This window comes from Meleagris gallopavo, chromosome 14 (genome assembly GCF_905368555.1).
Source record: "Meleagris gallopavo chromosome 14, MGAL_WU_HG_1.1, whole genome shotgun sequence".
Lineage (NCBI taxonomy): Eukaryota > Metazoa > Chordata > Aves > Galliformes > Phasianidae > Meleagris > Meleagris gallopavo.
In genome coordinates this window covers 8,840,848-8,867,427 of record NC_139417.1, presented here as the reverse complement: position 1 = coordinate 8,867,427, position 26,580 = coordinate 8,840,848, and the positions used below count along the sequence as shown (strand labels likewise).

General features: G+C 57.8%; 1 protein-coding gene across 3 annotated transcripts; it reads right to left on the bottom strand.

Annotated features, from left to right (window-relative positions):
* Positions 1-975: 975 nt before the first annotated feature.
* Positions 976-25,778, bottom strand: CELSR3 (cadherin EGF LAG seven-pass G-type receptor 3). Of its 3 annotated transcripts, XM_085235610.1 has the most exons (36): positions 22,567-25,778; positions 18,376-19,008; positions 17,350-17,572; positions 17,110-17,225; positions 16,814-16,902; positions 16,445-16,602; positions 16,115-16,278; positions 15,833-15,958; positions 15,481-15,650; positions 15,170-15,355; positions 14,947-15,057; positions 14,506-14,674; positions 14,116-14,257; positions 13,814-13,934; positions 13,317-13,500; positions 13,126-13,227; positions 12,530-12,544; positions 10,972-11,066; positions 10,549-10,758; positions 9,910-10,093; positions 9,491-9,640; positions 9,242-9,422; positions 8,789-8,956; positions 8,355-8,481; positions 7,995-8,201; positions 7,729-7,903; positions 7,312-7,424; positions 6,929-7,008; positions 6,205-6,331; positions 5,645-5,758; positions 5,364-5,500; positions 5,171-5,277; positions 4,681-4,854; positions 4,351-4,551; positions 3,111-4,188; positions 976-2,831 (listed from the first exon to the last, which is right to left on the bottom strand). In XM_085235610.1, the coding sequence occupies exons 1-36, from the start codon at positions 25,643-25,645 to the stop codon at positions 2,804-2,806; spliced, it is 9,444 nt and encodes a 3,147-aa protein (XP_085091736.1). In that variant the 5' UTR covers positions 25,646-25,778; the 3' UTR covers positions 976-2,803. The 3 variants fall into 3 exon arrangements, with proteins under 3 accessions (XP_085091736.1, XP_010716825.3, XP_085091737.1); XM_010718523.3 differs by lacking the exon at positions 12,530-12,544; XM_085235611.1 differs by lacking the exons at positions 6,205-6,331; positions 6,929-7,008.
* Between the last annotated feature and the right edge of the window lie 802 nt (positions 25,779-26,580).

Genomic DNA, 26,580 nt, shown 5'->3' with positions numbered 1-26,580 from the left:
GGCCCCGACTCCATGCAGTGTGAAGCTAGCGGGCAGGGCACAGCAGGAGTTGGGGAGTCCCAGTGGCTCTTTGGACAGGACCGCAATCTCCAGGGTCAAAGCAGCCTGTTCCCATCCCATTCCACAGGCAGGGAATCAGCCCATGGCAATCACACATTCAGCATGACCCATCACCTTGGCCATTGCATGCAGATGCTCAGCTTTCAGCAGCAACAGCACCAAATACACACCCCTTAATCTCTGCAGCATCCCATCAGTAGCTCTCAGTGCCTGCTCACTTGTTGTCTCCCCACTGATTATCTGCTCACCTGGCACTAAATAGGAGGCTGTCACAGGCCTCATCTAGTAGCAACTGATAGCACCAGATACCATTTACTGCCTGCTTATCACTCCAGATGCTGGTCCCTGTCTGACACTGGCACACCCAGCCCACGGCCACTGGGCCACCTGACCACAGCCCTGCCATCCAAGTATTCCCAGCAGCCCTCCCTTGCCAGCCAGGTCCCAGGTCCATTAGCACAGCAAGACCTAGGGGCTGCCAGCATGCACCACCCATGGAATGGGAACAATGGCAGCGCCTGGGGCTAAGGCTTGGCCCCAGCCTCCATCAGGCTCAGCCCCCGATAAAGAGAATGCAGGGGAGGGAGAGTACTGGTTGACAGCAACCCTTGCTCTGAGTGCTGTGGGTCAATACTGCCCTTTGTTCACGTGCTCTTTTCCCTCCATCAGTAAGTAGGGGAGGGATGGAGGAAACACGATCATGCTCCGTGCCTGCTCTACTTCCCTGTGGCCTCACCCAGGCTGCTGGACATGAGTGCTGGCCACCCATTCCCTTCAGCCCAGAGCCAAGGGCACTGCAGCAGCTGACTCTATCCCGTGAAGTCCCTCAACCAGGACTGAAGACCTCTTCCAGCCCAAGGGATGGTGGTAAGCTCCCACCACGTCATGGCTGCAATGAGAGAAAACAGAGCCGAGTGCCGTTTTATAGACTTTTATTTCCAAATCTGGCGCTTCCATGATACACTTTTACACAGCCAGAGAGGGAGCATGGCTATCTCCCTGCCCACAGGATTGGGATATGGAGACAGAACAAAAAGACTCAAAACAACAACCAAAACCAAATCCCCAAAGGAACAAACCCATACCCAAGGAGGGTGCTCCCAGAGCCCAGGTAACAGCACCACACTGGGACTGAGCCACAGCCCTGCAGGCTGCCCTGCTCCCTGCCTGGCCCTGTACCGCAGGCACAGCCGCCCCGATGCCATCAGCTCCACCGTGTCTTATTTATTTTTTGGCACTTGTCTCTTGCTCTCCATTTGGCACTAGCGGGCTGCGGTCCCCTTGCCCAAGCTGGAGAGAAAGGTGTAAACGAGCGGTCCCATAGGGTGTGTAAACATGTCAGCGGGGAGACGGGCCTGTGGAGCTGCTAAGCTCCGTGCCGGGAGCAGGCCCAAGGCCTTCCCCAACCCGAGACCTTGGCCTGCCTGGGCAGAGCCCTGGAGGACAGCAGCACAAATCCTCCCATGTAAACATCCCAGGCTGCGAGGCATGGCAGTGGGGTGGCAGTAAGGCAGTGAGCGCCACGGCCCTGGTGGCAACCAGGGACAGCTGAGCAGGGGCATGGCCTCTCTGGCTGGGCCAAGGGGAGTGTGTCAGCCCCCCGAGCCAGGGGCCCCGCTCCGAGTGTAGGCACAGAGGAGAGCCAGCTGGTGAGGGGATGGTGGGGGCCCTGGCTTAGCAGAGAAGCGTGCAGAGCAGCCTGAATTTCCAAAGGGATAAGTGCCATTTGTCTCTGTCTCCTGAAATCTAGGCTGTCCGGAGCAGGGGTTCTCTGCTGGCAGGGCCTGCATGCACAGAGTCTGCAAGGAACCAGCTAGAAACAACTTCTGCAGGCTATGCCAGAGCAAAAGACCAGAGAGTTCCTGCAGATGCTCATTGGCTGCTGGGCACCAAAACAGCCCAGCCTACCTTTGAGCTGCCCAAGCAGTGCCAGGGCCACCCAGCTCTGTGCCCGAAACCCTCTTGCCCCAAACCAGAGAGGGCTGAGGGAGGCTGGGCTGCAGGGCCAGCACAGCTGCAGGGCACTGAGGGATGCAGGACAGCAGGAGGACCCTGCTGAGACACCTGGGGAACTGTGGGGCAAGGAGCAGAGGGCCTGGCTGGGCACTCACTGCCTGCCTCAGGGAGGGGACTGAGTGAAGCTGGCAAAGCCATGAGGTCTGCTTAGCACTGTCCCTACAGTCCTCTAGCCCCTGGCACCCGAGGGAAGCCAGAGAAGGGCCACTGGCAGACAGACGCCCCAGGTCCTGGGAACAGACCATCCGCAAAAATAACCATAGAAATTTCTCTTCTCTCTGATTACAAAGATACAAAAAGGTAGAAAACCCTCCTCCACCCCCATGTCCTGGGCTCCATTTCTGTCCCCCTGCCCCTGCTCCACGCACACACACTCACACACACACACGCACACACACACATGTGCGCATCCCACGTAGAAATGGGTTGCAAAGGAAGAGTTCAGCCCCAGGGGTCTCAACACAACTCTCCCCTGAGCAGGCTCCTCCTATACCTCTCATCAGGCAGGCAAAGGGAGCAGAACGGCAGAGAGCCTGGAGGCTCCGGAGGTGGGTGGTTGGGTGCCAGCCCCTCAGCCCGGTGGGCAGGGAAGGCAGAGTTGGTTTTTGGGCCTCTGACCACCATCAGTTCTGCCCCTGCCCCTGGGGATGCCAAACCTTGGCTGGTAGTGTCTGGCTAGGCGAACGGCCCTGCCTCTTCTATCTCTCTTCTGGATGTCTTCAGCCCCTCAGGAATGGCCTTCGTTTCTCATTATTCTTCTCGGAGAAAAGAAAAGCAGCATTAAGACACAGCACCTCCCCTGGGCTCCAGCTGCACTCCCTACTGCCTCTTGGCTACACCATATGGGAACAGAAACCCATGCTATTGTGTCCAAATCCCTGAGTTCAGGGAAGAGGAAAGAGGGAACGGAACAGGGATGGATAGCAGCAGTGACAGTGGGATACGTGGCCCTCCCCTCCAAGCTGAACCCCTGAGAGAAGAAGCCAGGCAGACAGACAGTGCCCAAGACATGGCCAAGGAAGGGATACACTTACTCTGAGTCTGGCGACAACTCCGAAATGCTGTGAGAGGTGCTGGAGTGAGGCGTTGAGGGGCACATTCCAGTGGGTGTCAAGGTCTGCATGGCAGAAGGGTTGGCAGTGGTCTGGGGGCCTGAAGGCGTGCTGGAAGATTGCACCGAGGACAGGACAGAGGTGTTAAAAGAAGCAAGGATGGAAGATAGGATATCTAACTGTTCAGTGGAAGGATGCCTGCTGGGGATGACCTCCAGGTTCTCTCTAGAAGGCTGCCTCCTAGAGAGCGGTTCCAGGCTTTCCCTAGAAAGCTGTCTCCTAGAGAGACTCCCCAGATTCTCCTGCGAGGGCTGCCTGCTAGGCACTGTACCCAGAGGCTCTCTGGAATTTGATTTTCTGGAGAGAAAGTCCAGCTGCTCTCTTGAAGCTTGTCTAGATGATGCTAGTTGGTCCCTTGAAGGTTGTCTTCTAGAAAGCAAATCCAATTGTTCTCGAGAAGTATCTCGACTTGGCAATCTGTCTATGCGGTCTCTGGACCCTTGCCTACTTGGCAATGTATTTAGCCACTCTTTTGAGACCTCTCTTACCAGCCCACAGTCTAGCTGATCTCTGGACCCAAATCTGCAGGGTAAAGTTTCAAGATGGTCTCTGGAGCCCTGCCTCCGGGGCAGCGTGTTCCCATGATCTCTTTGACTGGCCCTAGGAGCAAGTAGATCCAAGCTTTCCCTCGACCCATGTCTGCTGGGGAGATTTTCTAGGTGTTCGGTAGACCCGTGCCTGCTGGGGATAGTGTCCAGCTCCTCCCTGGACCCGTGCCGGCTGGGCACTGTTTCCAAACACTCTCCTGAGTTGTTCCTGCTCAGCTGCTCCCGGGACATCTGTCTCCTCATCAGCATGTCGAGCTGTTCCCGAGATGAGTACCGACTGGCTGGCTGCGACAGGCTGCCAGCCCCGGAGTAGATCCTGCCGTAAGAGGCTGCAGGGACAGCCCTGTGACCCAGTGTGGAGGTCTTGTACCAGGACAGCTCGTTGGTCATCCTGCCGACAGATGGCAAGTCCTGCAGAGCTGGAGGGTACTGGAGGCGGTTCTTCAAAATCCCTACATCAGACAGAAAGAGAAGTCACATCTTTGCAGAGCAGTGAAAAAAGCTTGAGAGCTATGGGAGGTAAACCTCCCCAAGGACATGACAAAATAGATGCAACGCTGAGCCTCTGGGGCCACATCCACCAGGGACAGGCCAGGCTGCCCTCAGGCTGTTACCTTTTCTCTGCCGTTGTGTCTGGGTGAGGGAGTTCTCATCCCCACTCGTCAAGGCCAAGTCTGGCTGATTGTTGTTAGCCGCGTCCTTGTTGATGTCAAACCCCAGTTTCCGCTCAGAGCCCCACTTTTGTAGGGAGCAGGGGTGAACCTCACACTCGCCCAAAGCCGGCCAGTATGACATGAGGTCATTGCCATCCACATCTGGTGAAGGGGACACATCGGAGAAGGAGGAGAGAATTCTGTGAGGGGTAATGAAGCCATGGCAAGGCACACCCCTTCCCCCATGCCACCCCAAGGTAGCAGACCCCTGCCAAAGCCTACGGAACTTGCCTTTGGGAGCTGTGTTTGTGGGGTTGGTGAGGAGGCGCTCACTGTGTGCTGCACGCTTGAACTGGCGTGGGAAGCGGCCCCGCAGGCGCACATTCTCCTCACTTTCTGATGACGGGATGGAGAGGCTGCGTTCCTCATCCAGAGACAGGTCGCTGTCTGAGTCTGAGTCCTGGTCTGTACAGACATGGTGTGTGTTGGGGTGACGTTTGGAAAGAGAGTGGGTGAGGCTTATCATCAGTGCGAACAGGAAGGACAATTCTTGCCTCCTTCATTTTTAGTTCCCTGGAAACTAGTTATGCCCTTTCCCATCTGTCCAGGAGGAGGCTGTACTAACTGACAAAGCTGCTGACTCTTATTAGAAGCCTAGTTGGGAGTCACAGCCAAACACCAGTGGGAGGACATAGCCATGCAGTCACAGCCTACACAGGGAATGATTTAAGCCAGAGCTAATTCGGGATACCTCGGGTTAGACCCTAACCCAGGTGCTTACCTCCTCCAGCATCACGGTGGAACATAGCCACGTCGATGTCTGTGGGGCCAGCGTGACCCAGCAGGCTGTGATCCAGAGCTGAGCCCTGACGTGTTGTCATATTGTCTCTGAAAGACACAGGGTCCAAGCAGTGACACCAGCATGAGCTCTCGGCTCTGCCTGGGTGCTCTTGGCATCCTGCGCCGCTGCCTACCTGAGGTATCCCCGCTGGCTGGAGTGGGTGCGGGCAGAGCGCACGCTGCTCACCGATGAGATGGTGGAAGCCCCCAGGGTGATACGGATGAGCCCGCTCTCCTCAAACAGCGCCGTGTTGTTGTAGGTACTGGGGCCCTGATGAAGCAGGGAGAGAGGCATGGACTCTTAATGAGGTGCAGCACAGAAAAGGACCTTCCCCTCCCATGCCTCAGTGAAGAAGGGACATCCTCTCATCTCCCAGCAAGCAGCTAGTCCCCAGCTCTCCAGGTGCCCACTTACCTGCGTGCTCCGAGCAGCCTCCTCACTCTGCCCCTTCTTGCCAAGGCAGGCCAGCTTCCAGGCTTCTTGCACCTCCTCATTCAGCACACAAAAGAGGACCAGCACAGCCAGGCCCTGCAGGGAGAGAAGCCATGAGCATGACAGCTGCAGGGAGAGCCCCTCACAGCAGGTTGGCACTCTGCAGCAGGGACAGGAGGGGTTGGCAGTTGAGGGCTATAAACACAAGCCCCCAGGCCAGTGGTCACAGGAGAGGAAGGAAGGGCCAAGGTGTCCGTGAGGCAGGCAGTGCTTGAGGAGCGGCTGTCAGGGTCCCCTGCAGCACCATCAGCCCCACGTGGGTATCCTCAGCAAGGAGCCTTGGGGAAGCCAGGTGCCAACCCAGCAGCAGCACACAGGGCCTGGAGCAGCCAGCAAGGTCAGTACCTGGGTGCTGCACATCCCTTGCACCCTTCAGGTGCTCACAGTCTCTGCAAAGCCCCCCCGCAATTCTCAGGCTGGTTATGGGGCACAGAAATTACTTTTGCCCCGTGAGCTTGCCCTGGTGGAGGCCGGGCAATTACCTGGAGGCTGCAGAGGACAGTGTAGAGGTAGTGGAAAGCCAGGACACTGTTGTTGACAGCCAAGAGGCCAAAGAGCCAGGTAGCGCTAATAACTAGAAGCAGAACAAAGGAGCTCCGTAACGTCATGCTGGAGGGAGAGAGAGACAGACAGGCACACACACACACAGAGGTTAGCGCATGTTGTTAATCTACAGTTTAGTGCTTGCAGACAGAGATCCAGAGGGGAAGGTCTCCTCCTGCCCAGCCCTCCATTCTGCCCCACCAATGCTGCAGGCACATCTCAGCACAGCAGTGCTGCTCACTCCTGACTGCAGGCCCTTCCCTTCTGAAGCACACATGGCAAACACAGGGCACAAATGACACAGATCGTTTGGAGCCACAGAGAGCAGCTGAGCCAAGCTCCCAGAGGAGGATGAGTGGGGAATGGTTTCAGAAGGAGCATTTAGGAGAAGAAGCAGCAGGTGCTGAGAGTCAACGTGAGTAGATGTGAGGGATGGCTGTCAGGGCAGGTGGGGAAGAGGGACAGGCTGGCAGGGCAGCGTGGAGATAGGGAATTTTAGGAACAGTTAACACAGCCACCAGGTGGGAGAGGAGAGCGGCTGCAAGGCTGACAGATGCACTGAGCGGCACTCCACGATGGTGGAAGACGGAGGAATGATCACTGAAAATGCTGAAAACTAAGAGCTGCAGGAGCTCTGCTGGGAATTTGGCCACTAATACTCACAGAACCGATTTCTTCTTGGTCTCCTTTTGGCCTGGGGAACAGGACATCTTGGCCACAAGCAGGAACATCACCCCATTCATCTGAAAGCGTTGGCACTGATTAGAAGCCGTGCCAAAGGCTGGCTCTGACCTGATATCCCCAGGGCAGAGCATGAGCAGATTCCAGGTCCACCAGACCCATGTGAAGCTCCCCTCCTTGCCCCTTCACACCCAAGCTCTGGCCTCCCCCAGGTTTGGCTGGTGCCAGGAGGGACAGAAAGGGTCTCTAACAGAAGGAGTACAGAGAAAGGGGCAGGCAGTGGGCAGCCAGGGAAGGGGCAAGTGTCTGTGGTGCAGAGAAGGGAGGCAGGAGAGGGCTGTGGGTGAAACAGGACAGGGTTTTACCACAATGACGACAGTAATGGGGCCTGCAAAACTCCAGACCAGCTTATCATGAACGGAAATCCAGCAGAAGTCAGGGTTCCCGTAGCCCTCAGGATCCAGGCCAACAGCCAGCCCTGGTGAAAGAAGGGAGAGGACAGCTCCAGACCTAGCAGGTGCTCCATGCCTATTGAGGGAGCCATACAGACACACACTGAGGGATCAGTTTTCCCCAGAAGTCAAGACAACAGCCTGGGATACATGTTTTCAGCTGCACAACACAGCTTCCTTCCCCCCCCACCTGCACACCCTCTTCTAGGACCACACAAACAACCCAAATGGCTGGCTGTGGTCTCACATCCCACCAAGGTGACACCAGGGGCTCAGGAGGCTGCTGAGAACTGATGTTTTTGGCATGGCCACGGGACAAGCAAATCCTACCAGTGATGATGGCAGGCACTCCCCAGCCAATGGCATAGTAGAAACGCATGGCCCCAAAGTTGACATTGCGGGCTTCGGTCTGCATGCGATAGATGTGGAGGCCCTGGACGAAGAGCCAGGCGAAGGTGGAAAGGAAGAAGCAGTGGAGGAGGATGGCAATCACAGTGCAAAGAAACTGGGGAAACAAAAGCCATTCAGAGATAGCCCCACCACTAATTGCACCAGCCACACCTTCCCTCAAGCCCCATAGTATGCAGCCCACAGACCTGATTTTCAGTGCGGTTGATGCCCAAGAGGAAGAGCAGCTCAGAGAAGAAGAGAGTGACTGATATGTTGGAGTGAATGCCACGTGTGTTGGACTTGAGGCCTTTGAGGCAGGTCAGGAAGGAGAAGGTCAGCAGCAGGGCCACAAGGGAGAGAGACACCAAGGAGTAGGTGACAATTGCCAACGTCTCCAGGTCACCTTCTAGTTGCTGCAGCAGCAGAGAAACAAAGGCAAACGGCAGTGTTACAGGGAGACACGGGAAGCTCTCAAACTCTGTTTGTGCCCCACACAACCTGTTGCTGCATATCCTGATGGCTAACAAACCCCCACTACTGCCCACAGCCCTGCAGGCTGAGGTTACCTCTCGGTGTGAGCTGTCCATCAGAACCCCAAAGGTGCCAAACTGGGAACACTGGCAGTGGACGTGCGTGGTGTTTCGGTACACAAGATCACAGTCCCTGGCTGTCCAGAAGCCCGATGGGTTTGTCCTGTGGCCACCAAAAAGCAGATAGTATTCAGGGGAGAAGACATAGTGTTGTATGCGGAGGGAATTGCAAACAGCCCATTGGCGAGGCTTTTCTACCAGCACTCTCACAGCTGAAATACCAGAACCAGAACCCTGCTGGGACTCCACTGTGCCCTCCCAGCAGGAATTAATCCCCTGCAAGAGCTGGAAGCCCCTACATCTCAATGCTCTCCATTCAGAGCCCAGGAGACTCTGGGAACTAGGAGCTGGCCATGGAAAGCAGCTCAGAGCAAGCAGCTTGTGGCAGAACGGGGCCCAGTTCAACTCACGGGCTGGAGTGGTTCCACTGGACACAGAGAGGTTTGCTCCTGTTGGCCGTCTCCAGCAGGCGAAACTCCAGCACGAGAGGGGTGTCCAGGGGCCCCCGCAGGAAGGTGTGATTGCTGAACACAGACACACTCACAATGGGGGAGTTCATCACAGGATTCTTGGGGAGCCTGCAACAAGCAACAGAACTCTACCATCACCATGCCTGGGGGCTGCAGCCCTCCCTGGGGCGTCCCAAGGCCCTGTGCTGACATCTCGGAAGGAACAGTTCTACCCAACCCACACTAAGGGGTCAGGAAACAGGGAGCATAGTAATTCCATGGCACGGCACAGGCAGAGCACTGTAGGACCATCAGGCTGGGAACCAAACTGTGCCTACTGTACAGACTCTGTGGCTGCCAGTCCAGCCAGCCTCTTTCCATCACTGCTCAAGGAGGGTGAAGAGGAGGACGTACCTGACACTGCGACGATCCACCTGGTAGCGTGCAGGTAGCAGCCCCCCCAGCGTGCGGTACATGATGAGGATGATGACAGTGAGAGCAGGCTCAGGCTCTGGCAGTGCCTGCCTTGGAGAGGAGCTCTCCACGGTGTAGTTTCCTTCACCCCCAGCCACCGTGGGCAACGCCGTGGGGACAGCTGAGGCACAGAAGGGGATGGTAAGAACAGGCAAGGCTAGCACGCAGCATTCCCCAAACGACGCTCACCTTCCGCTTTTGGGGGGCTCAGCACTGACAGCGGCAGCACAACGTGGGTGTGGGGGTCCCAGGCAGGCTGGCCACGGAAGAGGCTGCTGCGGTAGCGAGGGTAGCGCCGACGGACGTGTGAGTGGTTCTCCATGCGGTCAATGCTCAGCACTGCAGAAGAATGAGGGAGTGAGAGGCATCTCTAAGGCAGCCATCTGGAGAGCACAGATTCCAGGTGGGTGATGCAGGCAAAGGGCCTGCAGGAGCTACAGGGAAAGTTCTCCTATGTTTGGGCCTGATGTGAGATTCAAGCATCCACAGCACTCCTTTCAAGTCCAGACCCTTGCCCTGTTGTAGGGGTTCAGCCCCCAGAACAGGGCGATGGAGGCGTGCTCTGCACAACCCCAGCCAGGCCCCACCACCAGCTGGCTCCTACTCACTGATGTTGGGGGTGACGACACCAACAGGGTTGAGGTAGGTGAGTTTCATGTTGCTGGCCAGTGTGCCCGAGTAGTCCCGCAGCTGCTCCATCAGGCTGGCACTGCCGTGCTCGCTGTGCGGCAGCATGGCCCAGTGCTCCCGGTTCTCAGGCGCCAGCACAGAGCTTCCTGCGCGCAACAGGTTCTGCATGGGACAGACAGCAGAGCATGCGGTGAGCCCTTGGGACACAGCCTGACCACTCACAGGCTGCTAGCACTGTGCCCTCTACCAAGTTTGCTGCACAAGCATAGTAGTTTCCCTTATGATGGACACCCATCTCAATGCTCATCAGCAAGCGTCCTGCAGAGACGTCTTCTTTGCACCACTCCATTAGGGATTAAGACCCCTCTTTCACTTTTCCTCCCCCGCATTGAGCAAACCTGGTGCTCTCTGCCTTTCCTCATCCCTCTCGTGCTCCAGCCTTGGCCATGCAAGTGGCCTCCAGCGGTATCACCTCTGGGGGTCAATGCCTGTACAGTACTGAGGAGCCCAGAGCTCCTGAAGCAGTCTTTGTGATATCCTCAGTCCCTAAATAGACCCAGGTGGCCGACAGAGCAGAGCAGCATCAGAAGGCACTCTAATTTAAGGAAAGCTCTCACCTCATTGAAGTGGGCATCCTGCGTGGCCGTCAGGCCAAAGCCATGCTGCTGGCTTTCAAAGGCCATCAGGCGGGACAGCAGGCGGTAGGTGATGTGCACATCATTGCCAAAATAGTGGTCCATGTGGTCTGTCACGGCCCGGAGGCGATGGGCCAACTTCTTGGCTTCAATCGTGTTGAGCTCAGTCTCATTCCTCTCCAAGCCCTCCAGCTGCCAGTGGGAAGAAAGGAGAGGATTAATTCATCAGCAGGTTCCTTCCTGGAGGGCATCACAGTTCCAAGGGATCGGGGTGTGGGGTGCTGCAAGTCCCACTGCAAGGCCCTCTCCTACACTAAGAGCCATGGAGAGCTGAACTCCTGGCTGTGAGCTCTAGTTCCTACAGCTCCTGCCTCATCAGGGCTGCAGAAGCAAGGGGGGGATTACCAGCATGGAGAGTTCCTTGAAGGCAGGTGAAGTACAGTTGAAGAGATCTGGCTCCAGCCAGCCCTTCTCCTCATCACAGTGTCTGATAGCTGAACCTGAAACCAGGAGGAAGAGCAAATCAGAGGGTGCAGGACATGGAGCTCTCCAGCTGCAACTCCCAGCAGAACTCTGCACCAGTTAACCCCAAAGAGCAACAGTAGTAAGCAACAGGAAGAGCCTGGTGCACCCCAGAGCCATCTTCCTGCTGTGCAGCACTGCAGCTGTTCCACACTTGGTCTGCACCTCCTCTGTGAGCTGCTGCCATGAGCTGGGTTCTAAGCATGGTTCACACAGCCTGCATAACACCAGACACCATTACATAGCAATGCAAGGGGGAGTGACCTGGTAAGGCTCTGGCTGGAGAAACCCCTGGTTCCTGGTGAGCTGTGCCTGTGTCCTTAGGGCACATATGATCCCAGTCTACAGAAGCCCAGACAACTCCAGGCTCTCCCTGACTGGCAGACTGCAACGTCTACTGAGGCTCTTCTATGTGTGAGAAAGTTGCTCCAGGAGTGCAATAGCAGGAGAACTTGCCCTGGAGATAGTGGTGCACTCCTAGAGTGCACCCTAGCCAGCACTGAGTACCAATCCCTGGCTGGGGCCCCAGCACTGTTGGACAGCAGCAGAGATACCAGAAGTGATAAGGGATCAGCTGTTAAGTACCACTCATACCAGGAGCATCACCATGCATGCTATTAGATGCACGAAGTGGGGTGATCCCAGTACCCAGGACCCTCCTGAGGAAAGCACTAGGGCAGAGGAGCTCACCCAGGCTCATGGTGGGAAGAAGTCAGCAGCATGCCCAGGGAGGGGTGAGGGAGCCTGCAGCAGATCCCAAGGCCCAGTGCCCATCACTATCCTTAGTTCCCAGCTGTCCATCCCAAATACCCTCACCCCAGCTGCATAAGCACAGAGACCAATGCCACTGCAGGTAGAAGCACAGAGAACAAAGCAACACCTGTGCTGCTGGCCTTCTCTCCAGCACAGAACAGGACAATGCCGCTATCTGTAGCCTGGCTCAGCTGTAGATCTGGGCAGAATCTGACCCTGGGATACCTGCACTTTGCCTGCCAGCCAGACAGCAGGACCTTGTGCTGAGCTTTGTGCATCAGCTCTGCCATTGCTCTCTCACACCAAGCATCTCCCTCCTTCTAGCCCACAACAGCTCCTTCCCCTCCCAGCCTAAGCAAGCAGGTGCCCGCCAGGACAGCCAGCACATGTCCCAGCCAGGGAGCAGAGCACAGTAGCCTTCCGTGCCACCCAGAGCCCATGCTGCAGGACAGTGGGTAGCAGGGACTGCATGCAGCTACAGCCAGCTCAGTGCTGTTAGTGTGCTGGGAGCAGGGAAGCAGTGAGTAGGAGCGGTGAGGCCAGGCAAAGCATTGAGGAGATACTCGGCAGCTCCAGAAGCAGCAGGAAAAGTGCAGGGGTGTGCAGGGTGCCAGGCAGGGAGCAGGGAAGGAAAACCATGTGGCGCAGCCCTTACAGCAGGGAAGGAAGGAAGTGGGAACAACCTTACCTGCACCCCTCAAACCTGAGCACGGATGGCGAGAGAACCAGGGAGAGAAGCGACAACAGTTAGGAGCCGAACCTGCCTCTTCCCAGGGCGAACGGCTGGAGAAGGACAGGGTTTGTATTGTCCCCTGGGGCTCAGCGTTGCCCTGCAGTCCCTCACATTCTGCTCACACCTCTGCCATCACCCAGGACGGCCTTCTCCAAGCGGGGCTGTGACTTCCACCCAAGGAACTCACCGAGTGGCACGCCATGCCCTGCTCCCTGCACAGCGCTCAGAAGGGGCCCAGCTGTGCAGCACCAGGTGCTATGTGTGCCCAGCTGTAGTGTCAGGTCTGACCCCAGCCTGGCTGAAACCGAGAGGTGACAGAGAGAAGCTGGGGATGGAGGCTGGGTGACAGCACCAACCCTACAGGGCCTCCCAGTCCTGCACCAGCCCCCCTCTGCTCACCCTCAGCTTGGTGCTTTCTTCTCCATTTTCTACCTCCCAGCCCTCCAGACCAGCTAAATGGGACTGAGACAGCTTGGGGTGACCTTGCTGGGGCTGCGACAGCTCCTGCACAACAGTGAGATTCTCCCAACCCTACGGCACCCCTAACTCACCCAAAGAGCCTTTGGGACACAGCACCACAGCCGAGAAGCCAAACTTGGTCTGAGGCCACCACACGCCTGCTTTCAGGCTTTTGGGACATCCATCATAGAGCACTGCAGAGACAAGCACCCCAAGGACCAGTCACAGTGGGCAGCTCACACCACGCCCCATGGTGCCGGTGCCATGCCACCTCCCCACTCACCCTTGCAGCCACTGGGTGTCACCTCGGCAAAGGGGCTGTCACAGCTGTTGCACTGGCGGCCGATGACTCCAGGCCTGCAATGGCACCTGCCGGTCTCCTTGTCACAGGAGCGCGAGGAGGAGCCCACTGGGTAGCAGTCACAAGGCAGGCAGGTGTCACTGCCTTTGGGGCGGTAGTGGAAGTCCTGCAGGGAGATGGGGACGGCCATCAGACAGCCCGTGGGGACAGCAGGTGCCTGGGAGCCATGTGAGTGGGAGCTGAAAAGGGTCTTGCTCTCCTCTCTGGGTGCTCATCAGAGACTCATACAGAGATCCTCATTTGCAAGCATTCTACCGTCCCTACTGTCACCTTGCTGGGCCAGAAGGGCCACAGACAGGAGGTGGGCAAGGAACAGTCACAGAAAGCAGCACCTCAGCAGCTGCCAGCCCTGAGGAGTGGACAAGAATCATCAAGGACAAAGAGGGTTCCAGGGATGCAGGTGAGCCACGGCCCCTCACCTTGCAGTGGCACTGCCCATTGGTTTTATTGCAGTCAGGGTCAAAGCCCTTGCTCACATCGCAGTTGCACGGCCCACAGGAGGGGTTCCCCCACCAGCCCTTCGGACACTGCTGGTCCATCCTAGGAGAGAAACACCTCCAGTGTTACACCAACCCAATTTCCTGGGCCTTCTGCCACCAGCCCGCCTGCCCAGCAGCTTCAAAGAGCAGGGTAGCAGCAAGGTGTCACACAGCTGGGATGGGAGAACAGCACAGAGCCAGGCACTGGAGGCCATGGCCCTGCCGTGTGCCACACATCTCACCTGTGCTCGCAGTACTGCCCAAAAAAGTTCCCTCCGCACTCACACACGTAGCCCAGAGGTGAGCCCGGCTTGCGGCGACACACCGACTTGTTCTTGCAGGGGTTGAGGTGACATGCATCCACACATTCTCCTCCATAGTACCCTGAGGTGTGGACACAGCAGAACGTGAAGAAAGAACCTTTCCTCAGGAGGGATCAGAGCACCCCGGAGTGGATCTCGGGAGGCTCAGGAGGGATTCTGCCCTCCACCAAATCTAATACATGTCTGGCAGGGATTTCTAGGCACACAACTAGCCCAAGGGAAGGGCAGACTGTGGGAGTCACAGGGCAGAGAAGTCTTCTCACTCTAAGCGAGAAGAGCAATGGGGTGGCAGAGTGCTGCATGCCCTACCTGGCTGGCAGACACAGGAGTAGCTCTGCCACTCATCCTTGCAGATGCTATTGGCTGGGCAGGGGCTGGAGTCGCAAGGGCTGGGCACGCTGCAGCCAGGCTCCACCCGCAGGGCATGGCTGGGCTTGGGCAGCACGGTCCCGGTGATGCTGTCACCCAGTCGCACCCCCTGAAGCGCAGGAAAAAAGTTGAAGGGAAGAGCCAGGAAAAACACATAACACTTCAGTCTGCCCAGCCCCTACAAACCCCAGGGATGGCACCCTTCCCATCATCCCTGCCACACTGACTAAAGGCTGCCCCTGCAGCACCTCCAACTCCCAAATGCTCAGAGGGAGCACATCTGCAGCAGCACGGACACTGGCAACAGCTGCCAGCCCACATTTCCACCTCTCTCCACAGCAGATCCCCCTGGACAAGGAAGGCTTAAAGCAGTGGACTCACCTGTATGCAGCCCCTCAGCCCATTCTGCACCTCGCCAGAGCCCGGGACTCCACCCACATGCAGGTGTTTCACCTTCAGGCCATGCAGTTCATTTCCAACAACCACTGTGTCCTGCAGAACATACAGAGGGGTAACACGGTGCAACTGCCATCACACCTGAGGGTGTAGGCAAAGGTTCCCCCACAGTTCCTATCCCAGAGCCAGAGTCTCATGCAGCACTCACCTGGTAAAGCCCAAAATCCAGCATGATGGTGATGACGTAGCGTGAGTCCCGCCCACTGCGGACATCCCTCAGCTCCAGCTGGAGGTCGTGCCAACGCCCATCATTCAGCTGCAGCTGGTCCAGCACAAGGCTGGTGCTGCGCCCTGAGCCCCGGCTCACCATGAAGGAGAGCAGGCCTCCAGATAACTGCAGAGAGAGAACAGCAATGGCAGCAGTGAGCGAGGTCCTGACCTACTTTGGCTGCCTCCAACCAACCCTCCCTGAGAGCTCTGAGCACAGGGAGGGAAACCCAGTCCTCTGTGTGGCCCTACCTGGCACAGCAGGGTGGTGTACTGGCCAGCGTGGGCCTGCAGAAGCACACCGTCCATCTGGCGGGTCCGAAACGCCAGCCCCAAGTACCATGGCACTGAGATCTTCGTGTCTGCCTTGAAGTCCCAGCTCAGGACACTGTTGCCCTGGAAATAGTGGGCGTGGTGCATGGCTGGAAAGGAAAGCGGAGATGAGGAAAAGGGATGGGGACCACCTGTTTCTGCCCTGGGGCGTTTCCTCATGCAATTCCTCCATTTTCCAGGCACTGGTGATTCTAGAGCAGCAGATGCAGTGATGACAGAGCCAGCTCATCTCACCTGCACCCCCCTCGCGCACGCCCAGCAGCTCACTCACCATGGCGGCAGTCCTTGCCCCCGAAGCCCACAGGACAGAGGCAGGAATAGGTCCCCCAGCTGACTGAGCAGGTGCCGCCGTTCTTACAGGGGCTGGAGTCACAGAAGCTGTGCTTGGCGTGGCAGCCTGAAGGTACCCAAATCACCCACATCAGCTTCAACCCACCTGTCACCTCCCTCCAGCCCACAGGGCAGGCACTGCTGGCACCCAGTCCTTCCCTGCTGCTGGTGCAGGGAGATCTGGGGCTGGTCCCAGGGCAGGGGTGGGCAGAGGCATGGGTACCTGCAGTGGTTCCGTTGTTGGCAATGTAGGAGGCCAGGTCAATGCGTTTGTTGTCGATGTACAGGTCTCTCATGCATCCTACAAAGTCCCGGTGAGAAACAGGGAAGTTTTCTGGCAGGTTAGGGACTCCTCCGAGGAGCAAGGGACCTGTGAGGTCCAAGGACCTGTGAGGAGAGAAGCCCTGTGACCTCTAGATGGCCAGGCTGGGAAGCTGACATCCAGAGGTGACACCTGGAGTCAAGATATCTCAGGTGTGAAGGACAGGCTCCACTGGGGACACAGGTGCCCCGCTCCTCTCCCCACCGCAGGGCACTCCAGTGAGGAACTTACTTCTTGGAGCTAGTCTGCACTCCTTCTGCAGCACACGAGTAGTTCCCAATCTCACTGCCAAACTGCAGGGCCACAGAGGCATCGCATTCATCCACTGTCAGGATGGCCACCTTGTCCTTGGAAGGGCCCTGAACCACTCCCAGGGCGCTGACCTTGGGCTGAAAGCAAAGACACAGTGTCAGCAGCACATGTCCCCCCAGATCCAAACACCTCACAGCTCACCCTACAGCAAGAGAAGGGCAGGGAGCCTGGCACCACTGCACTGGGCACAGGAGCGCCCAGGACACCTCCCTAGCACAGGAAGCCGTTTGAGGTGAGTATAGATGGCCTTATGGGGACAAAGACCTGGTGCACAGTGGGGCACAATACCTTGTTGTAGTAGCGGAGCTGCAGCGTGTGCCACTGCCCATCGCTCACACCCCCAGGCAGGTATGGGCTCACCACTGTACTGGACTCCCCTGCAGGGACAGAGATAAATGCTGCAGGAAGCTGGACATGCAGTGGCAATGTGATCAATAGGACAATCAACACCCATCCAGGAGGGTCCTCAACTCCAAATCAACCCGTGGCCAGGCAGGAGGTGAACTCAAGGTGACCAACAGCTGCAGGAACCCCCCTTGCAGCTCCCATGGCCCAAATCCCACAGTAGGTAGGGCCAAGCCTACCTGTGGAGTACTTCAGCTGGACCTGCCCCTGGATGATCTCCACCGCCAAGAAGTCGTGCCGCTCGTTCAGGCGCCCATTGTACAGCAGGAGGCCACCAGGCTCCACCGTGCTGAACCTGGGCAGGGAATCAGTGGGAACACTGGGTGCGTGCAGGGAGCATGCAGCAGCACCCAGCGTGGGGACAGGGAGAGGGGACAGGAGGTCCAGAGGGCCACCAGCAGAGGAGGAAGAGAACTCACGAGAGGGAGAGGGTGAGGTGGAAGCGCTGGCGTAGGCCCCGGAACATGACAAAGGAGCGGGGTGGGAAGGAGCGCGTGGACAGCTCGCAGAAGGGGGTCTCGAAGCCGCCCGCTGGGCACTGGCAGCGGAAGCCCCCATCGGCACCATTGGTGCAGGTGCCCCCATTGCGGCACACGCCGGGCTGGCAGTGCCCCGAGTGGCTGTCCACCTCGCAGTTCTCACCTGTGGGAGACAGAATGGGGAGTCTGGGACGTGTGCCCTCAGCTGCTCCTCACCCATGGCACCAGGAGCTCCCTAGCCCTGCAGGTGGACGCAGGCACTTGGGTCAAGTAGAGAGGAACCCAGCCGGGTGAGGACACCGACCATCTTGAACCCTGCTCACCTCCAGTGGAGGCCTGGGAATTCCTCCCCGCTTCCTCAGTGCCCACAGCTGACCTCAGGGCCAGTTCATGAGATTTACCTGGCCTCTCTTCAGCTGGCTCTGCTCACCCAAAGGCCCTGGCGAGGCTCACAGCAGCACAGTAACCAATTGCTCAGACCTATGCCCCAGGCCCAGGTTGCTCACACACAAGGAGGAGGATGTGGAGACAGCATGAAGTGACAGTGAAACGAGCTCATTAACCCTTCTGCTAATGGCTGTTCACGCTTCAAATGCCAGGGGTTAATTACCACTGACTCCGCTTATCTCACCAGGAGCCGAGCAGCTCTGAGGCAACCATCTGCTGCCGCACTCCCCTGCCTTCCTCGTAGCCACAGGCCACCTTCTCTCACCCCATGCTGACAGTGGCTGGGCACAGGTCTCCATGGCCTGGTGGGGCCTAGTGTGGCTGCGAGGCACTGGGGGGAGAATCCCAGGGGCCAGGATGGATCCTGCCCAGTGGGACAGCAGGGCCTCCCTGTCCATGCTCAGTGAAGAGGCTGAGGCCTCCCATCGTGTTAGTGCGGCACCGGCTTAAAACTGTGCTTTGAATGGTCCTGGAGCCCATGGGAGGAGAACAGTTGGGGAGCCCCTGGCTGGCACTCACCACTGAAGTGCTGGCGGCATACACAGGTGTAGCCGCCCTCCTTGCGTGTGCAGGTCCCTCCGTGCAGGCAGGGGTTGGAATAGCACAGGTTGATCTCCGTCTCGCAGTAGTCGCCAGTGAAGCCCTGCGGGCAGCGGCACCTCAGGCCAGTGATGGGGTGGATGGGGCGGAACAGAGTGGACGGGGAGGCAATGAAGGGCGCAGAGCTGTCGAACTTGAGGACAGAGATACACTTCATGTAGTTCTGGCAGGGCTCCCGCAGGCAGACGTTATCATCAAAGGGCAGCACCTCCAGCATGGAAGCTCCCGTCAGCGCCATGCGCTTCATGTACAGCTGCTCCTGCAGCTCCTCCGAGCTGAAGTAGTGCCCACCCCGCGGTGCCAGGGCCGAGAAGCTGACGTTGAGCACTGTGCCACCCACGTCTGTGTCGTTCTGGATGTTGAAGATGAAGACATCCTCCTTGGGTGTCGCAAGCACGGTGGCCACCCCTTCGAGGAAGGTGGCCAGCAGCGGGGAGAGGAAGCGCTCCTGCCACATGTTCTCCAGGCGCACTGTGATGCTGTTGGCCAGCATGTCCTCTGTGATGATGATCACCCGCAGGACACACTGGGCTGTCACGCTGTGGATGCCGTCTGCGGGACAGAACAGAGATGTGCTGCAGGTCTCCTCCCTCCTGGTTCAGCGTATGAATACAGTGTGCTGCATTCTTGGCTAAGAAACTTTGAAGCTGTAGCCCAAGGAGTTATCTGGGTGTTACCTGCCCCAGGCTCTCCTCTGAGATAACCTCCAGGTTCCCTCCTCATTCTGATCTGGGCAGCCAACTGAGCTCTCACAACAGGGATGCTGCTGAGCAGCAGGCAGAAGGCAGCCCCAGCAGGAGGCTGGAAAAACATTGGAGCCAGTGCCAGCACCCGGAGTGCTTCACTCCCTCACTGTCCCCCTCTGTGCTGCCCTTATCCACACTCTCTTCCTGCCATCTTTTTCCTCTCTCCTCCAGGGCCTTCAAGGCTTTTGTGCTGGTCTCCCTGCTTCCCCTTTCTCACCATCTGCTCCACATCCCTTCTTCTCCAGGCCCATTCCGGTTTGTTTAATTCTCTTTCATCTATATTTTTCTTGGAAACCATCTCCCCGTCCCTCAGGGCCTCACCCACACCCACATCCACACCACGTGAACCACCTCCAAGGCAGCACAATGTGCTCTCCTTTGTGGCCCCAGAAGCATCTAGTGAGGCCCACCAGGAACCCCACTAACCTGGCAAAAAGCAGCAACCCATCTCCCAAGTCATTCACACCATCCCAACATCATCAGTCCCACACATCAGCAGCACAGGGTGATCACCCATGGCTCCATCTCCCACTCCACATTCACCAAGCCCCAAACCCAGTTTCTTTGGAAACTCTACTCTCCATCATCATCACCACCCCAAGACACAATTTGAACTAGCATTTCTCAGCAGGAACACCTTCTATAAGGTTCAGTCCCCACCCTGCAGCCAAGGCCACCTCCTTGTCAGCTCCATGCAAGAGGAAGCAGATGGTTGGAAGAATGACTCTCTGTAAATGAAAGGGGAATAAAAAGAAGAAGAAGAAGAAGAAAAAAAGAAAGCTATCAAAAGAAAACCCAAAGCTGGCTGGAGGCACTGACCCCCATGGGAGGTATTTTAATCACAAATGCTTAGCCTTCCTGATTAAATCCTGTGGCTGCCAGAGCTGGTGCCTGGTGAATATTCATGCAGCAGTAAGAGGTACCCCAAAACATGCCTGCAGGACAAGGAGAAAGGCCTGAGGCTCTAACCCCAGTGCTGGGCAGTGTCAGGTCAGCACAGCTGCAATTCCCAGAGTGACACCTACCAGCTTCAAAAGCAGCACAGCCAGGGCCAGACCCCTCCCTGTTCTCCTCTCTGCTCCCAAGCCTCCTGTGAAGCACTCACCCCAGGGACTTTGGTGTCCTGTCACCAACATGGAGCACTCAGGCTTTCAACCACTCCTTCATCCTACAGGCTAGGAGGCCACCGGAGGCTGTTTTGTGAGCCCCATTGCCATGTCTGGTTGCCATCGGCATGGCATGGCCAAGCCTCACTAAAGCCCTAAAGGGCTTTTGCAGAACTCTCTCTCAGAAGTAAATCATAATTCCCGAGACAGCACTATGAATGTCGTTCTCCCAGCATCAATAAAGACAGGGACTGAAGCATAATAACCAAGAAGACGCCAGACCCTAACCAGGAATGGAATCCCACGTTTCTCACCACAAGGCATGGTCAGCTCCTCCAGCTATACAGGACCTAAGAGGGGAGGAGGTTCCTGAGACAGGGCTCCTGAAGAGAGAAGCGATACAAGTTGCAAAAGAGAAAGGCAGCCCTGGGACTCGTGCCTGACTTGAGAAGAAGGCCGAGCTCAGCCCCAGGAATGACAGCGGCTGGGGGCCAGCAGCCATTTCTAGCACTCACAGTGCCCACGTGGCTGCGAGGAGCTGTCCGTGGTGCTGAGCCCGGTGGGTCCCCCAGAAAGGCGCTGGTTTGCGGTGGCCGCCCTGTCCCTGTGAGCCCCCAAGCGCAGTGGCACTCAGCTACGAGCTCTTGTTGCCCTCCTTCAAGAGGAACGAGCTGGGCTGGGGAAGACAATGCAGCCCTGGAGCTGCACGGCTCCGGCACCGGGGGCAGACAGGGCTGTCGCTGGAAGCCTGAACAATGAAGAAGGGAGAAACAAGCCAGCTCTCCGCAGCTCTGTCAGAGCCAACAAAGGCCTGCTTCCCATTGCATTGCTGTCCCACCCCCCCCTCCACTGCACGGCTCTTCCCCCTCCATCCTCCCCTCCACCAGCACACCTCTCCTATTCTCCCATCCTGCTAGAAGATGACGACACACTAATTGCAGGGGCCCTCTCGCTGCCAGGCAGCTCAGTGCAGGACTTTGCAATGTGATTTTCTCCTGCCTTTGTGAGGGGTTAAGTGTGCAAGGAGGCAGGGCTTGCAGAAACACACTGGGAAAGAAGCTGAAAAGGTCAAAACCAGCCCCCACCTCCAGCAACCAGTATGTGTGTGTGGGGCCAGTCAGCCCTGCAGCTACAATTAGTCCCCAAAGAGACTAATTCCACCGATGGCTAGAGCTGGCCATGCCCTGAACAGGTTTGCTAGAGCCATCACTCCATCTTTTGAACTAATTTTTCCTCCTGGAAAAGAAAGAGGGTGGGAAGGGTGTCAGTTGGTAGTCAGGGGAGAATTGCAATTTAAAGCACAGTTCTCAGGAGTGCTTTGTGATTCACTGTTTGGGCCCTCCAAAGAGAGCTCCTGCCCTCCCTTCCCCGGAGCAGCTCCTGGTTTCAGCACTGGATGGATGGATGGATGGATGGATGCCTCCATTTCAGACGATGCATCCACAAGCAAAGAAAGGCTTGCAGTGCCAGCAAAGCTCAGGCAGCTCCACACACAGACACTGCCTCACACTCAGACAAGCCCTGGGTTGATCTATGCCCCATCCCCTCCTAGGCAGAGGTGACCGTTATGCTTCCCCTAACCATTCCAGGGACCCACCACCAGCATCTGCATTTGGATACTCCAGCAACACAATGCGAGTTTTAAACACCTCTCTCCAAAGTCCATTACAGTCATTACATGCAATGCGAAGTTGACTTCAGAACAGAGACCCCAAAATTTAGAAGCCACAGCCATCAATAGATGCCATGGCCAGAACCCAGACCTGAATTGTGTGCTTACTGGTAACCTCCAGCAGTCCAGCCCATCTCTCTCCAGTGCAGCTAGGAAATGCATCCACTCCTGGTGAGGAGAACTCGCTTGGGGCTTGGAGTAGAGTGGCCAGCTTGGCCACCCCAGGAACACACTGTTTGCTTGGCCAGCACCCCAGGGCATACATCACTGCTTCACTGGTGACAGCATCTCCAAAGGTGTCTTATTGGTAGCTAGATGAGATCCTCACAGCTGAGTAACGATGCTTTGTTCTTTCACACCACCAGTGATCTTAGCCCCTTTGCAAAACGCTCTCCTTTCCATGCAACCCTTTCCATGATTCCCAGACCCTTCAGCATTTCCCAATTTGAAATAACTCCCCATCCAAACCTTGTCGCCAGTCCCAGCCCCCACAGATTCACAATGGGCTGCCATGCAAAGGGGGATCGTGCAAAGTCCCCCAGGGGATAACACCCCAAATCATGCATTTAAAGGTTTTCACACCTACCTGTGACAGTCACCAGCATGGAAGCCACGAGTGGACGATTGTTGTCCAGCTTACGGCTCAGCCTCAGCTCCCCGCTCGACTGATTTACAATCAACAAGTGCAGTTCATTTCCCCGTTCAAACGTGTAGAAGAGGCGGTCAGACACATCTGGATCATATGCTGGAACCTTCCCTATGACTCCAGAGGGAAAGGTATTGGATTTATTGGACACATAGTTATTGAATAGGATCTGGAAGTTCTTGAGAACAGGGCTGTTGTCGTTCTGGTCAATGAGTTTGATGTGTACCGTGGCTCTGCTGACCAAAGGGGCAGAGGTGGCCTGCACTACAATCACATACTCTGGTTTTGTCTCATAATCCAGGTCTATCAAAGCCGTGAGCTCTCCAGAGAAGATGTCCATCTGGAATATCTCGGGGATGTTGCCTTCCACAATTTGATACATTATCTGGGCGTTGGGTCCCTCATCTGGGTCGATGGCTGTGATTTGAGCCACAACAGAGCCTACAATGCTGTTCTCTTTTACCAAGACCTCAAACTCCTCAGCTGGAAAGACAGGGGCATTGTCGTTCACATCCTGAATGGTCACTTGGATATGGACAGGAGTTCGCTGAGCAGGGATGCCCCTGTCCACAGCATAAGCTGTCAACTCATAGACTGGGACATTCTCCCGGTCCAGCCTGCGGACAGTGCGAATGATCCCCGAGGTGGGTTCTATGGTGAAGTCTCCATCCCCATCCTCCCCATTCTGGAAGGTGTACTGTACTCTCCCATTGGTGTGAGCATCCCGGTCGGTGGCAGAGATCTGGAGCACACTGGTGAAAGGAGGTGCATCCTCAGAGATCACACCCTGGTAATGAGTGCTGACAAACTGGGGCGCATTATCATTAACATCATTCACCATTATTTCAACGTAGGTAGTGTCTGCTTTCTGGGGGATCCCATTGTCTTTGGCTGTGATAGCCAATGTGTAGGTGACCTGGTCCTCATAATCCAGTTCTGCCTGGAGAGTGATGGCCCCAGAGTCTGGATCGATGCGAAACTGAGGGACGTTGTCTTCTAGGTAGTACGTGATGCGAGCGTTTTCCCCCACGTCATCATCTGTGGCACTGATCACCACCACAGTGCTGCCCACGGGCCGGTCCTCATTGATGCTCACAGAGTAGTGCGCACTCTGGAATACTGGCCTGTGCGTGTTGGCATCAGTGATGTTGATGTGCACATGACAGTTGTCACGCAGCGTGCGGTCGGAGGCCGTCACAGTGAGCACGTAGCGCCGCTCTTGCTTGTAGTCCAGCGGCAGGGACAGAGTGATGATCCCCACTCCGCCCTGCGTGCTGATAGCAAAGCGGTTCCGCGTGTTGCCTCCTGTGATCTGGTAAGTAATGGCACTATTCACGTCCCGATCGATTGCTGTGACACTAAGGACGCTGGTCCCCACAGCCGCATCCTCATTCAGGCGAATAAAGTACTCCTTCTGGGTGAACTCGGGGCGATTGTCGTTGACATCCATGACTGTAATGGTGACGCTGGCAGAGGCAGATAATGATGGAGAGCCATGATCACGAGCCTCCACTCCAAAAAAATAGTGCTCTACCAACTCCCGGTCCAAAGGCCCACTGACCGTGATCCATCCCGTGGCACTGTTCACCACAAAGGGTGTGTCGGCCGAGACCCCGGTCAGCTTGTACTCCAGACGTGCATTCTCGCCATAGTCTGCATCCACAGCCTGGATGTGGATGACGGAATGGCCGAGAGGCGCATTCTCCAGAACAGAGATTTGGAAAGGGGTGCTGACAAAGATGGGGGCATGGTCGTTGATATCCACCACCTGGATGCTGGCCATGCCGGTGTTGTTGGAGAGCGGCGGGCGCCCTGCGTCCTGTGCCCGGATCCTCAGGGCATACTCGCGCTCCACCTCAAAGTCCAGCGGGGCAACCACCTGGATCTCCCCAGTGACGCTGTCGATAGAGAACTGGCCCCGGCTGTTGCCACTGATGATGTTGTAGTGGACGAGCGCGTTGTTGTCCTTGTCCAAATCGGTGGCAGTGACGCGCAGGATTTCGGTGTGCGGCCGTATGTCCTCCCTCACCTGGACGATGTAGCGCTTCTCGCTGAACTGCGGCGTGTTATCATTCTCATCGAGCACCGTGATGTACACCTTGACGGTGGCAGAGCGAGGTCCCGGTTCCCTGCCCTGATCGTTGGCTTCCACCACTAAGGAGTACCTCTCCATCTTCTCCCTGTCCACCGGCCCGCTGGTGGTGATGAGCCCGGAGCGCGGGTCGATCTCAAAGACGGCGTGGGCCGCCCTCTCATTGACGAAGCGGTAGCGGATGTTGGCGTTGGGCGGCGAATCGACGTCGGTGGCGCGCAGCTGCAAGATGGGGTAACCCTCTTCCACGTTCTCTCGGATGGTCTCCCGGTACTCGCCCTGCTCAAACACCGGGTCGTGGTCATTGCGGTCGGCCACCGCGATGGCCACCATGGTGGTGGCAGACAGCCGGGGCGCCCCGTGGTCGGCGGCCGTCACTCGGAAGTAGTGCAGCTCCATGCTCTCGCGGTCGAGGGCTTGGGTGGTGGTGATGAGCCCGGCGTGAGGGTCGATGCTGAAGAGCTCCAGCGAGCGGCTGTTCATCAGCGCGTCCATGGAGTACACCAGCCGCCCCGCCTCGCCCCCGTCGGGGTCCTGCGCCGCCACCGCCACCACGGCCGTGCCCGCGGGCTGGTTCTCGGCCACCTCCGCCTGGTAGTTGTACTGCGGGAACAGCGGGTGCCGGTTGGGGGCCGCCCGACGTCCCCTCCGCGGTCTCGGCTGGGCGGCGCGGGGCGGGCAGCGCGGCGGGGAGCGGCGGTGCGGAGCCGCGGGCGGCCCCGGGGGAAGGGCGGCCGCCCCCCAGCGCGGCGCGGCGGCGGGACGGCAGCCCCCGAGACACGGCGGCCCCCGGCCCGGCGGAGCGGCGGCCCCCAGCCCGGGGGGGAACAAAGGGAGCAGCAGCAGCGGCAGCAGCGGCAGCAGCGGCAAAAGCTGCGGCCCCCGCCGGGCTCGGCGGCGGCTCGGCGGCCGCTCCTCCGCCGCCATGCTGCTCGGCGGCCGCCGCCCGGCCCGGCCCGGCCGCACGGCGCTGCTTTCGGCACCGCCCCCCGCCCCGCGCCGCGCCGCTGCCGCCGCCGCCGCCGGGAGTGGCGGCTCCTCCCGCAGCCCAACATGGCCGCCCCGCCCCGCCGCCATCTTGGGGAGGGAGGAGCGGCGGTGCGGGGCTGTCCGCCGCCGGCCGGGGTCGGGGCGCTGCTGCGGGCCGGCGGAGCGGGGCGGTCGCGCGCTCCCGTCTTCCCAGGGCGGCTCCGCGTGGGTTTCTTAGGGCCCGGCTAACAAAGATCGCGGCCTCGTACGTGTAACGGCCCGAGGGCGGGCGGGCTCGCGTCCTCGCCGGCGCTCGGCATCCCGGGCTGCCGCACCGCAGCGTCTGCCGTCATGGAGCCCCAGCGGCAGAGCCCATGCTTTTAAAAGGTGCTGACGGCTTTCCAGTTGACTTGTGCTAATTACCCAGCTGGCAGCTCGGGGAGGATGAGGAGCACTACGAGGATGCTCTGAGGGCTGGCGCACCTCTCCATGGAGACAGGCTGAGGGAGCTTGGCTTGTTCAGCTGGGAGAAGAGAAGGGTCCGGGGAGCCCTCAGTGCAGCCTTCCAACACTCGAAGGGAGCGTAGAAGCAGGAGTGGGACCGACTTGTGACAGGGCCTGATAGCGATCAGAGGGGGACTGACTTTAAACTACAGGAGGGGAGATGTAGGTTAAATGTTAGGAAGAAATTCTGTACTCACGGCAGCGAGGCACCGGCACCCCATCCCTGCAGGTGCTGAAAGCCTTAGATAGAGCCCTGGGCAGCCTGAGCTGGTGGGGGGCAACCAGCCCACGGCAGGGGGTTGGAACGAGACGATCTTTAAGGCCCCCTCCAACCACACTGCAGGGCTCATCGCGGCCAGACAGGACAGACAGGGCTGTGCTCACACAAC

Coding starts and splice junctions, on each gene's coding strand:
- CELSR3 (XM_085235610.1), bottom strand. CDS start 25,645: ATGGCGGCGGAGGAGCGGCCGCCGAGCCGCCGCCGAGCCCGGCGGGGG. Junction 13,935..14,115: donor GGGCAGTACTGCGAGCACAG/GTGAGATGTGTG, acceptor TTTCTCTCCTAG/GATGGACCAGCAGTGTCCGA. Junction 4,855..5,170: donor CCACCGTGATGCTGGAGGAG/GTAAGCACCTGG, acceptor ATGTCTGTACAG/ACCAGGACTCAGACTCAGAC.